Genomic DNA, 11,960 nt, shown 5'->3' with positions numbered 1-11,960 from the left:
CTCCCCACTGAGGCTACAGACCTTTCTTACAGCACACTTTACACATTCCCTGGCCTTCCGCAGAGACTCTGGCCCTCTGTGGCCCTGGGTCTGGACTGTCATTTTCTTTTCATTAATCGATTGAAATGGTGCCACGCACTTCTGCACCCTTTCTTTCGTGAAGGGCTTCAGGGGAAAGCTGAAGACAGGCTATCTTCCTATTACGGCACTCTGACAGGCCGACAGAATCTGCTCGCTAAGAGTGGCCTGAAGACACTCAACAACATTATGTGTTTAAGTAACAAGAAAGGGCTTTCATTGAAATGACCTTCAGAGCAGCAGTTGAGCTCTAAGTGGACAGGAGAGTGCCATCTGGGAGGGGGCTGACCTCTGCCAAACCCTGCAGGAAATCCCCAGAAATCCATGGTGTGGCAGGCCCTGTCCGTTGTTTCCGCGAGCTCCAAGAATCCAGTCTCCCCACCCGGAGCCCCCAAAGGTTAATGGGCTTTGAAGGGAGGACAGGAGGTATATAAGGACCTGTCGGACCAGACAGACGCCAGAGGACAAGCAGAGAGAGACTCTTCCCGGCCCACTCAGACCACTCTCATGCGGTGAGTAGCCAGAGAAGGGTGGGGAGGTGGTCAGCATGAGTCCTGGGGTGGAACTGGGGTGTGAGCCAGGCCAGCCAAGTCCAGAGCATTCTGGGGTGAGCTGACTGGCTCCTGCGGCTCTCTACCACCTTCAGATACCTACCTGGGCTTCAAACTGAGCGCCTTGAGCTGACTTCCAGAGTGTGGGTTAAAGCTGCACATAGTAGGCAAGAGCGGGGCTGCCGGGAGGCATGGAGGCTGGAGAGAGGAGCAAATCCTAGCAAGAAGAGCTGTCTGGGTGAGTGGTGCCGTCGACTGCAGGCAGGAACCCAAGCCAGAGTCCAGCACAGATGCAGGGTCATCCCACCTGGTGTGGAGTCTTGGCTCTGGGAAGTTAAGGGGGAAAGCTGGGTCCCTAGGGAGATGACATGGCTTAGCAAGACTAGCTGGGCCTGGTGCTACTACGGGAGGGAGGGAGAGAGGGAGGGAGACAGGCACCCCGTCAGCCAGAACTGAGCACTTGAAGGCTGGAGCCCCATCCCTGGTGATGGAAAAGGGAAGTCCAGCACCTTACCATACAGTGAAAAGCTCTTGCTCCCACTCTGGAACTCCCCGAACGCAAACAAGTGTAGGTGATGTGTTGGCTGCCAGTTGGATCAAGAAAATGAGCAGCAATTGGATTTTTGCCTTTTTTTATTTAAAGTTTGTATTGATTCTTATGGAGTGAATTAAATGCAAACACCAGAATGAAAAGGGATCTACAGCATCTTGGGAAAAGGAAATGAGGCGCCATAAATGTGACACATCCGTCTCCTCTGGGAAGGAGCTGGGGCCCCAGAGACTCTGTAGGAGGAGGAATGATGATTCTGAGCCCCCACCCCCACCCTTGCTCTGTCTCCTCAAGATCCCCCCAGGGCTCTGCTCAGGGCCTCAGCTTCTGAGAGTTGGTCTTCAGTGGGTGACTGGTCCTTCCCACTCTCCTGGGAAGTTGTATGCAGCTGGTGTGGAAGGCTTTGGCTGTCTGAGCTCTCGTGTTCTTGCTTGTGGAGTTTTAGTGAGATGGAGAGACAAAGTAGGACGGGGCCACAGGAAAGCAAAGAGGCAGAGGGAGTCCTGCTCAGCAGAGGGGACTTCACACAATGGAGGAGACAGGTCCTAGCAGAGAGGAAGGATGCAAGCCCACAGCCTCGAAGAGTTTCTCCGAAGGGACAGTTGAAATTGAACTTGCAGAGAAGTTTGGAGGCCAGTCTAGGGCAGGTTCCTCTCATACCCATGGAATCCAGGCTGCCCAAGGGCTGTGGGAGTCCTGAATTGACCCCTAGAAACTCTTTATCTGAACCCTATAATCCCCCACACCCACACTGCAACAGAGGCTGCCTCTGGTCTCCCTTCCCTGCTTCGGGGGCTTGGCCCCCAAACCCAGCAGTCCACCCAGCACAGGAATGTTGGTTCCCAGAATATCAGCAGGCCCGCTCTTGTGATGCCCTTGTCCACCTTCTGAGTCCACCTGGACTGTGGGGCATTGGGACAAGTACCAGGTCTCAGAAGGCCAACTTCTAGCCCCCACTACCTTGGTGGGAGCAGACTTGGAATGGGACCCTATGGACTAAGGAATCAACCAAGGCTAGCACCCAGCAAGCCACATCCCCCTCCACAGGACCATCCTGACCCTGCCCAGGGTGGGCCCAGCTGGCCCCTTTCTCAAGTCTTTCCATGCCTGCAGTCATCACACCCACCTGTTCCCTGGCAGTCTTGGCAGCCCTCCTTCCTGCCAGCCATTCCAGACTTACCCACTTCTAGGGATGCGGGAGGGCCTCATGCACTCCTGCTGGCATCTGGCCAGCACTCATGGCTTGGGGTTGGAGGGAGCTGTTGCAGGGAGAAGGTTGTTTCTGGATGGTGGCCAACAGGAAGCTAGACTCACTGGAGCTGGGAAGGGGCTTGTTCCAGAGCCAGTGCTGGCCCCAGAGGGGTAGGGACCCCACTCTGCTCTTGGGTGTGGCTCCAAGCTGAAGTTTTCCGTCTGGCTTTGCCTCCACATGGGCAAAGGGTCTCAGTCCCTTCCTCTCTAGACCTGGGGTCTTGGCCTGGTGCCTCCAGGCAGAGCTAGGGTCGTCTGGGCTGGGTCTATTCCTTTCATCATCCTAACTGGCTCAGGGAGCAGGCAGGCTCTCTGGATCTTGGGGCTTAGTTCTGCTGACAATCAGAGTTTTTCTCTGGGACATGAAATCTCTCCTACTTCATTATTAGTGCAGCTGACCCCAGAAGTCCTCCCCAGTAACAAAGAGAAGGGCCAACAAGTGGAATGATTCTTCCCTGGTATGTGGCAGGGGCAGAGTGGCCTCTCCGTGGCACTTGGGGCAGAGAGGGGGCTCTGAGCTCATCTGGTACAGCCCCACACCAGGTCCGAGTCTAGAGAGGCTAAGTGGCTTGCTCAAGATCACATCTACAGGTAGGGCGTGGACCAGAACTGAGGGCTCCTGCCTCTGATGCAGCAGTATGTCACTGTGCCCTACACTTGGTGACAGGAGCTTCTTGTCGTTGTACAGCTCCAGGATGGTGTCCTGCAAGGCTGTAGCTGTCCTGCTGGTGGTGCACGCAGCTGCCATGCTGGCCTCCCAGACAGAAGCCTTTGTTCCCATCTTCACCTACAGTGAACTTCAGAGGATGCAGGTAAGAAATTCCTAAGCCGCCCACCTCCCGGGTATGGCTGAGGTGACTCACAGCCCTGCTTGGCACCAAAGTGGTGTTAGTCTCTCTGAGGCACAAGAGTCCCTTTGGTAAACTCACATTTAATCAGCCATGCCAGTGACACTGAGCCCAACATGAAGAACCAGGACCCAAGATAGCCACCTCCACCCCTTCACTAGCACCGCAAAGGTGTCAGTGGCTCCCACAAGTGACATCTTTTCCCACCCCTGCCCATCCTTCAGAGGAAATTTTCAATTAACAAGCCAATAAATATTTGCTGAGCATCTCTGCAGCAAAAAGGGCCACCCTGAGTGAGAGGCCAGACACACAAGGAAATCTAAGGACTTCCCATCTTCAAGAAGTGGGCTCGGGAGCCAAGACACAAACATATGAAAAATTCACTAACAATGGAAAACAAAAGGGCGATGTCACAAGACAGGACATGATTAATTGCCCAGTAAGTGATGCTGATGGTAAGTGCTGAGTTCAGTGGAGGAGAAATCACTGTGGGCTGGTGTGTGTTTGGAAGTCCGCAGGGAAGAGAGGAACCTAAGCTGGGGCCTCGAGAGAGGATGGAGGAACAGGTGGGAGCAAATGGCCAGGGTTGGAAAGAAAGAAGGTGCCTTTTCAGGTAGTGGTGGCCAAATCCTTCTCTTCAGATCCTGGAAGAAAACAGGGCAGTCTTAAATGGAACTCAGCAGCGGAGCCTGAGGAAAACTGGGCTGCTGACCCTGCCTCCCTGGGCCTTTTACTTTAGACATCAAGGGGTTCTGAGTGTCTATGCCACCTTTATTTCTTTTTAAATGAGATGAAGAAATGGAGCTTACGTGTCCCACGTGCCCAAGACCAAGGCTCCAATAGGGACACATACACGAGTCTGTCCTCCAGGCATTGGGGCCCTCGGGGCGACCTCTGCATCAGCGCACTGTCTGGGGACAGATTTGCACATATCTCATGAACAGCATCCTTGGTAGAGACAAGACTAGACCCAGCTCCTCTTCTTCAGGGGCAGACGTGGAAAGTGACAGAGGAGATGCAGTGAGCCCCCAAAACCTACCTTCCTCCACCACTTGGCTCCCTCAGCAGAAAAGACGACCAACTGTTCTAGAATCACCTTGTCTCAGGGCAGGCCCAGAGCCGAACCCCCAGAGTACCGCCCGTACCAAAGGAATGGGGTGTGTCTGATCTCAGTGCTCAGGGACCTGGCATGCAGGAGGCCCGGGAAGATGTGGAGCTGGACAGAAACAGTCCAAGTCAACAGAACACCAGCTAACAAAATGGCAACCAAAGGACACTTTGCGTTAATCTGCTCTGTGGTTTTATTCCTCTTAATTACCAGGCCCTGGGATTTTTATGAAGAAGCTGCAGACTCCTTCCTCCATAATTCATCTCTCTGTCTTGCCTCTTATAAATCACCTCCCAGGGATTCCAGTTTCCGGGCCACCCCATGGCTTCCTCCCAGGCTCAACTGTCGTACCATCTTTTTTATAGGCTCTTTGCTAAGAAAAACACGTTTTCACACTTAATATGCAAGAAGAGCAGCCACTATTTTCAGCATTTTAACTTAATTAACAGTAACAATCTGGGTGTAATGTCTGAACTACAAAGGAACGGATTCCTCTTGGGGTACATCTGTTCGTGGGCAAATCCGAGGGCCTTAAGCCACTGGGTGTCTGTCAAACCTTGTCAAGAGACACCTGGGAAAAGGGGTTCTTTTGGCCTAGGAGGCAAGGCTGGGGTTGCTCGGGCCACTTAGCACTCTGGGTAGAAACACGAAGGGGCCCTGGGGTGGTTGAAGGAAGACAGGTTTGTACAATTTTGTGCTCGGCTCCTAGGAAAAGGAGTGGCACAAAGGTCAAAAGAAATCCCTGAGTGTAGAGCAGAGGTCGGGAGAGGTGAGCCCTCTGGACCCCGTGGAGCCCACAGAGGAAGAAGAAAAGGAAGTTATCAGGGTGAGCAGACAGTGGTACAACGTAGAGAAACCTAATGGGGGAATGGTTCCCTTGGCCACCGCAGAATGTTCCAGGACACAGAAATGAATCAGACTTTCAGGCAGTGAGCTCCATCCTCGCAGGGAGAGATAGACACCGATGATGAGACAATAAACCATTTTAGGCACCAAATAAAGAAGTGTGTTAGAGAGTGGGGCTGAGGACACTGCTTTGGCCAGGGGGGCAGGGTGGGGAAGACCTCTCAGAGGAGGTGACCTTTGATTTGAAGCCTGAAGGATCAAGAGGAACCATCCATGCAAAGAGCTAGAGCAAGAACATCCCCTAAGAAGGAACAGTGAGTGCAGAGTTCAGGAAGTACCGTGGGTCAGATCCCAGGCCTAGGGCATGCTGAGAGAGGGCAACGGGCTGGCAGGGCCTGGTGGGCCAGGCAAGTCATCTAGGCGGCTGTTGGGGGTTCAAAGCCAGGAGGTCACCGATCCGACTTAGAAAGTTGCAGGGCAGCACAAGTGGAGGCAGAAGACCAATCAGGTGGCAGCTGTGGTCCTCAGGAGAGAGATGATGGGGGTGCCGGTTCCTCCCCCAGACAGGAGCCCTCAGGAGACAGCCTCAGCATCAAAACCCAGGGCCCTAGGCCTTCAGTGCCAAGTTAGGATGCACAGATTGTTGGAGAGAGCTTTGAGTGTGTTTAGTTCAGCTCTTTATTTCACAGATTCATTTATTCAGACAGTGAATACTTACTGAGCCCATGCTATGTGCAAGGCACAGTTCTGGGCCCTCGGGATAGGGTGGTGAACAATACAGGCAATTTCTCTGCCCTTGTGGAGCTCACACTCCAGGGGGATCAGAAATAAGATACTGGAAGGACCAGCAATAAACTCCAAACAGAATAAATAAGCAAACTTTATTGTATATCAGGAAGTGATAGGAAAGTAAAACAGGCAAAGGAGATGCAGTGGGTTGTAATTTTAAATAGGGTGATCAGAGCAGCTTCATGAGTGATTGGTATTTGTGCAAAGACCTGAAAAGACAGAGGGAGTAAACCATAAGGATGTCTGGGGGAAGTGCTTTCCAGGCAGAAGGAACAGCCAGTGCAAAGGCCCTGAGGCAGGAGTGGGGCCCATTGCTTTCAGGGAAGAGTAAAGAGGCCAGAGTGGCTGGAGCAAAGGGAGTAAGGGGGGAGAGCAGGAGGTGAAGCCAGAATGTGGACTTTATAAGCCATTGTTTGGAGTTTGCTCTGATTCTGTTGAGGTGGGAGCCCTTGAGGGCTTTTAAGTAGAGGAGCGACATGGTCTGATTTACACTTTTTTAAATTGAAGTATAGTTGATTTACAATGTGTTAGTTTCTGTTGTACAGCAAAGTGATTCAGTTATACACATATATACATGTTCTTTTTTCATATTCTTTCCCATTATGGTTTATTACAGGATATTGAATATAGTTCCCTGTGCTATGCAGTAGGATTGTTGTTTATCCATTTTATATATAGTAGCTTGCTAATCCCAAATTCCTATTTTATTCCTCCCCCGCCCCCTTCCCCCTTTGGTAACCATAAGTTTGTTTTCTATGTCTGTGAGTCTGTTTCTATTTTGTAAATATGTTCATTTGTGTCATATTTTAGATTCCACATATAAGTGACATCATATGATATTTGTCTTCTGTCTGACCTACTTCACTTAGTATGATAATCTCTAGGCCATCCATGTTGCTGCAAATGGCATTATTTTATTCTTTTTTTTTTATAGCTGAGTACTAGTATTCCACTATACATATACATATACATATACATATACATATACATATACATATACCACAACATCTTTATCCAGTCATCTATTGAGGGACATTTAGGTTGCTTCCATGTCTCAGCTGTTATAAATAGTGCTGCTATGAACATTCGGGTGCATGTATCTTTTTGAATTAGAGTTTTCTCTGGAAATATGTCCAGGAGTGGGATTCCTGGATCATTTGGCAATTTAGTTCTTTAAGGAACCTCCATACTATTTTCCACAGTGGCTGCACCAATTTACATTACTACCAACAGTGTAAGAGAGTTCCCTTTTCTCCACAGCCTCTCCAGCATTTATTATTTGTACTTTTTGATGATGGCCGTTCTGACCGGTGTGAGGTGATACCTCAATGTAGTTTTGATTTGCATTTCTCTAATAATTAGCAATATTAAGCATCTTTTCATGTGCCTGTTGGCCGTCTGTGTCTTCTTTGGAGAAATGTCTACTTGGGTCTTCTGCCCATTTTTGACTGATTTACATTTTTAAAGAGTTTCCCCAGCATCTGTGTTGAGGTAAAGGCAGAATTAGGGAGACCACTGAGGAGGCTGCTGCAGTACCCAAGAGGTACAGACAGACACACAGACAAACAGAGAAAGAGGTCCAGCCCAGGGTGGTCACGGTGGAGGCAGAGCAAAGTGGTCCGATTCTGGAAATATTTTGGAGGTATAAGCTTATGGAATTTGCTGGGAGTAAAAATGGATATAGGACGTGAAGAAAGAGAAAAGTAAAACCGACTTCAAGGGTTTTGGCTGGAACACCTGGAAGGATAGATTTGCCACTCACTGAGCAGATGAAGCCTGTGGTGGTTCATGCTGGTGGGAGGAAGATCATGAGGTAGACTAGACCTGTGAACTATGAGATGCCTGTTGGGCATCCAGGTAGAGATGTCACACAGGTAGGTGGACGTACAAGTCTGGACTTCAGGAAAGGTTAGGGCTGGAGGCATAAATGTGGGAGTCATCAGCAGTTACATAGAATTTCAAGCCAGAACAAGGTGAGATCCCCAGGGGCAGTGAAGGGGATGGAGAAAGAAGCCCCAGGACTGAGCGCAGGGCACTTTTCTGTAAAGAGGCCTGGAAGGAAGGAGACTGATATCTAGAGACAGAGCATTGCCAAGGTCACACAATGGTCAGGGTAGGACCAGGCTGGACTCCACACCTCCTGCTTCCCATGGACACTGGCCAGTGATCTTTCCAACGTCTTGGGTCCCTGCAGCATGCTGTCCATAAACAGTGAGGTCACACATGTGGCTGTCACTGCAGGGTGTAGGGGGGAGGCTCCTTTCCTTCCCATAGGCTCCCTGAGCACTAGAGGAGAAAGCTGGGAGTAGGTCCTCCACCTGGCAAAGAACTGCCCTCTAAATGCACCTGAGGCTGCGTTTCCGGTACTAATTCTGAGGTTCCCTCAGTCCGTGTTACACCAGAGGGAACATCTAGGGAGGCTTGGGGTAAGGTACCTCTTAACGCCTTCCCTTCCCCCTAGAACCATGACATACAGGCCAGGAGGTCCATTCTGGGCCGTCTAGTCCAGTCTCCTCATTCTAAAGTGAGGAAACAGACCCAGGGAAAGGCACACCCACAGCAAGGACAGCACAGGCAGGGCTGAAACCCTCAGCCAGTGGAGCCACCTCTAAGGTTGTCCTTCAGGCATCTTGAGCCCATTTCCCACACTGCACAAGTCAGGTGGGATGGGGGAGCAAGCCAGGAAGTCTCTCAGTCTGCCCACTGCTGGCTTGTGCAGCAAGACCATTGAACCAGGAGGCCCTGGGGGGGTGATGGCAAGATCAGTTGGCGCTCCTGGCTCTGCCCCAACAACCTCTCTCAGTGAAGAGCCTCCAGACAGCTCCTCTACAGTCTCACTTGTGTTCACACGGAGCTAGAGAGAGCGTATCCCGGTGGTCATAGGCATGGACCCTGGAGCCAGGAGCCCTGGGTATACCGTCTTCATCCTCTGCCACTTAGTACTTGTGTGACCTTGAGCAAATTACTCTACCCCTTTGTTCTCAGTTTCCTCATATGCAAAATGGGGACACTAATATTCTCTACATCATAGGGTTATTGAGAGGCTTAACATATGGAAAGCATTTAGAATGATACCTGACATGTGGTCAAACTCCACCACGTGTTATCTGTTATTATTCAGGAGAAGGGGAGGGGCGTTTCCTCCTCAAATGAAAAGCCCTCTGTCCCAGCTTCCCCACCAGCAGAGGGTGGTTGATCCTCCTCCTCACTGGCCTCAGCAACTGCCAGGATCCAGCCCCCTGGTTAGAAATGAGGGGAAGTGGCAGAATTCCCAGCCAGAATCCCCAGAGGATCCCAGAGGATTAGGAAGAGTGGGGCCTGCCAAGTGGCAAGGCTCCCCGCAGTCCCTCCTGCCACCTGTAGGGCACCCAGGGGTTAACGGCACGGCAGATTCTCCGTTGTGGTTAACTCTGCCTTATTTCACGGCTGACTGCCCCTGTGGAAATTGGAGTGAGGATGAACTCCCGGCAGCTGGAAAAGTACCGGGCCACCCTGGAAGGGCTGCTGAGCGAGGTGCTGCTGTCCACCCAGAAAGGTACGGGGAGGGAGGACAGCCGGGCCTGCCCTCCGCCCGCCCCGGTGTTAATATTCCAGCAGCGCATCCGAGCAGGGTTTGGGGACTGTGATTTTTTTCTGCTTTGCACTTGAGAACCTGAGGCTGCCTTCTCCCTCAAGCACTCCCACCCCCTCGCCCCATCTCTGAGGGGAGCCCAATCACAGAGCAAGGCTGGCTCGGGCTCAGATGGCTGCTGTTGGTTGAGGAGGCCTGATTTGAGGGTTCAGACCTCTTTCTTAAATGCCCTTTCAAAGAGGGCCACAGCAAGTGACAACAACCCCCAACCCTTCCCCTGCAGCAGATCCGTTCATTCCCTCCCAAAACGCCACTGAGGTCAAGTGGTTGCTCCGAAGGAAACCCTCGTGCAGTCTGGCCGCAAAAGCCTGCATTCCCCCTCATCCATCCATTCTGAAAATCGAAGTCCTGAGCCCCATTTGGCCTTGCCAGGTTCAAGGTCTGCCTGGGTTACTTGTGCAAAGTTAGATCTTGTCTGACAAACAGCCACTAATTTCTTCTCATAGTGCCTAAAGGAGAGGAAAGGAAGGGAAGAAGTGTTGTTTGAGGCGGAGGAACTGGGAGGTTGAATTAATAGCCCCAGGCTACAGAAAAAGCTGGAGGTCGACCTCCCCTCCTGGATGTCCCTCCTTCCTCAGACCTGCAGGCAGGTTTTGAAGGCCGTTTCATAAACAGTCCTGCTGACACTTCTGAGATGCAAACCTCCTTTGTTTTTCTCCAGCAGCCAAGTGATGGGCCACTCCAGGGAGAAGGTAGACGAAACTCAGACCCCCACTCCCACCCAGAGAGGGCCCAGAAGTCTGCATGGTCCATCTGCTGGGCTTGGAAGGAAAACACCCTCTCCCAAGCAAATCCCCCTCCAGCAAATAAAGCATGAAATACACAGAAATGACTTTATTTAATATTTTAATTTCCAAAAGTCAGACTCAGGTCATGCCATTAAAGGGAAAATAAAGCTCAGGGGGAGTGTGGCCATAAATACAGTAGCAAAGCGTGTGCCTTGTGTGAGTTCTATGTTCAAATTTTTATTTAGACTCACGGAATTGGAAGATTTGTGCCAGCCCTTCCGTTACAGGTGAGGAAACCGAGGCCTAGAGAGATGGCACTTTTTGCCCACATGCTGAGTCAGTGGCAGAGCAAGCACTAGAATTCAGGTCTCCTGAATCCTGGTGCATTTTCTGTTCACTGACGAGCTTGATGTCTAATGGACCAGAGCATTTTAAGGCTTCTGCATTCAACCCCTTACTGAGTAACTTCCAGCTAGCCCTTTAACCTCAATGAGCCTTTGCAAAAGCAAGGTGGTGATATCTGCCCTGAGATCTAGGGACGGAGGCACCAGCAAAAAGCAAATAGCTATTATTATTATCACCTTGTGACTCCACATGCTCCAGCATCTGTAGCAAAATTACATAGCTAACCCCCTTATTTCTGCCTTCTAAACAAAACTGGATGGGAAATTTAATTCTAATTTAATTTTACGTTAATGAATGTTCATTTATCTATAAACTGAGGCCATATAGGAACCGCAGTGCCTTCCATCCATAGGTTCCCAGCAATTAGACACAGTTCCCGTTCTGTATTTCCACCCACCCAGCCACTTTGAGGGCTTAGCCACGGTTAACAGTCGGAACAAGTTGACCCTTATTTGGGGTGCCCTGAGTGCTCCCCGAGGAACTTTACGTGGGACCCAGACCCTGCACGTTCACACAATTGCCAGTGCACATACTGATCGACCCAAGCTTAGCTGCCGGTTCCTGGGAAATGCTGCCAAGACACCCGGCAATAAATGGAGAGAGGGCTGCAGCAGGGCATGTGGGGAGAGAACGAAGGAAAAGACACAGGAATCTATCTATAAAGCATGCAATTGGAGGAACTGGATCCAGGACTCTTCCTCGCCCTTACAAGTTAGACCCAGCCAGTTCACACCATTATCTGTAACACACTCCAAGAAGCAGAAAAACAAAATGCTCATTGTCTCTCCCTGTGGAAAACAGACCTCGTGCCTTTTCCTCATCTTCTGCTCAGGTCTGCCCTAACAGTGAAACCACCTTCCCTCATCACCAGCAGGGGGCCCCCATTTCTGGGGCTGGGGCCCCAGCACCCACGGGAATTTTCCTTAAGATGCCAGGGGTCGTAGAGCAGTATTGAAATAGGTGCTGTGGAGGGAAATGAAACCCCTAGGAGATTTTGCCCCAGATGGTCTGCATTTTTTTCAAATAGGAATTGGTTCTGCAACCGCAGCACCTGGGAAGCTTGAAGGTGCTGTCTGTTCCTCAGAACAACCCCATTCAAAGCTCAGCACTGCTGCTGGGTTGTCCCCAACCCTCACCTGGGGGCCTCTGATGTGCTTCCTGGTAATGAGCCACAA

The 11,960-nt window shown here is 50.9% G+C and overlaps 1 protein-coding gene across 1 annotated transcript; it reads left to right on the top strand.

The window, feature by feature from the left end:
• The first annotated feature begins 811 nt into the window (after positions 1-811).
• Positions 812-10,687, top strand: MLN (motilin). Its single transcript, XM_064476629.1, has 5 exons — positions 812-867; positions 3,119-3,242; positions 5,096-5,208; positions 9,444-9,556; positions 10,668-10,687. Exons 2-5 carry the CDS (start codon positions 3,126-3,128, stop codon positions 10,685-10,687), a joined length of 363 nt encoding a protein of 120 aa, XP_064332699.1. The 5' UTR covers positions 812-867; positions 3,119-3,125.
• The last annotated feature ends 1,273 nt before the right edge of the window (positions 10,688-11,960 follow it).

This window comes from Camelus dromedarius, chromosome 19 (assembly GCF_036321535.1).
Source record: "Camelus dromedarius isolate mCamDro1 chromosome 19, mCamDro1.pat, whole genome shotgun sequence".
In the NCBI taxonomy this organism is placed as follows: Eukaryota; Metazoa; Chordata; class Mammalia; order Artiodactyla; family Camelidae; genus Camelus; species Camelus dromedarius.
Note: the sequence above shows the minus strand (reverse complement) of the source record. Positions and strands in the feature narration are given on the sequence as shown.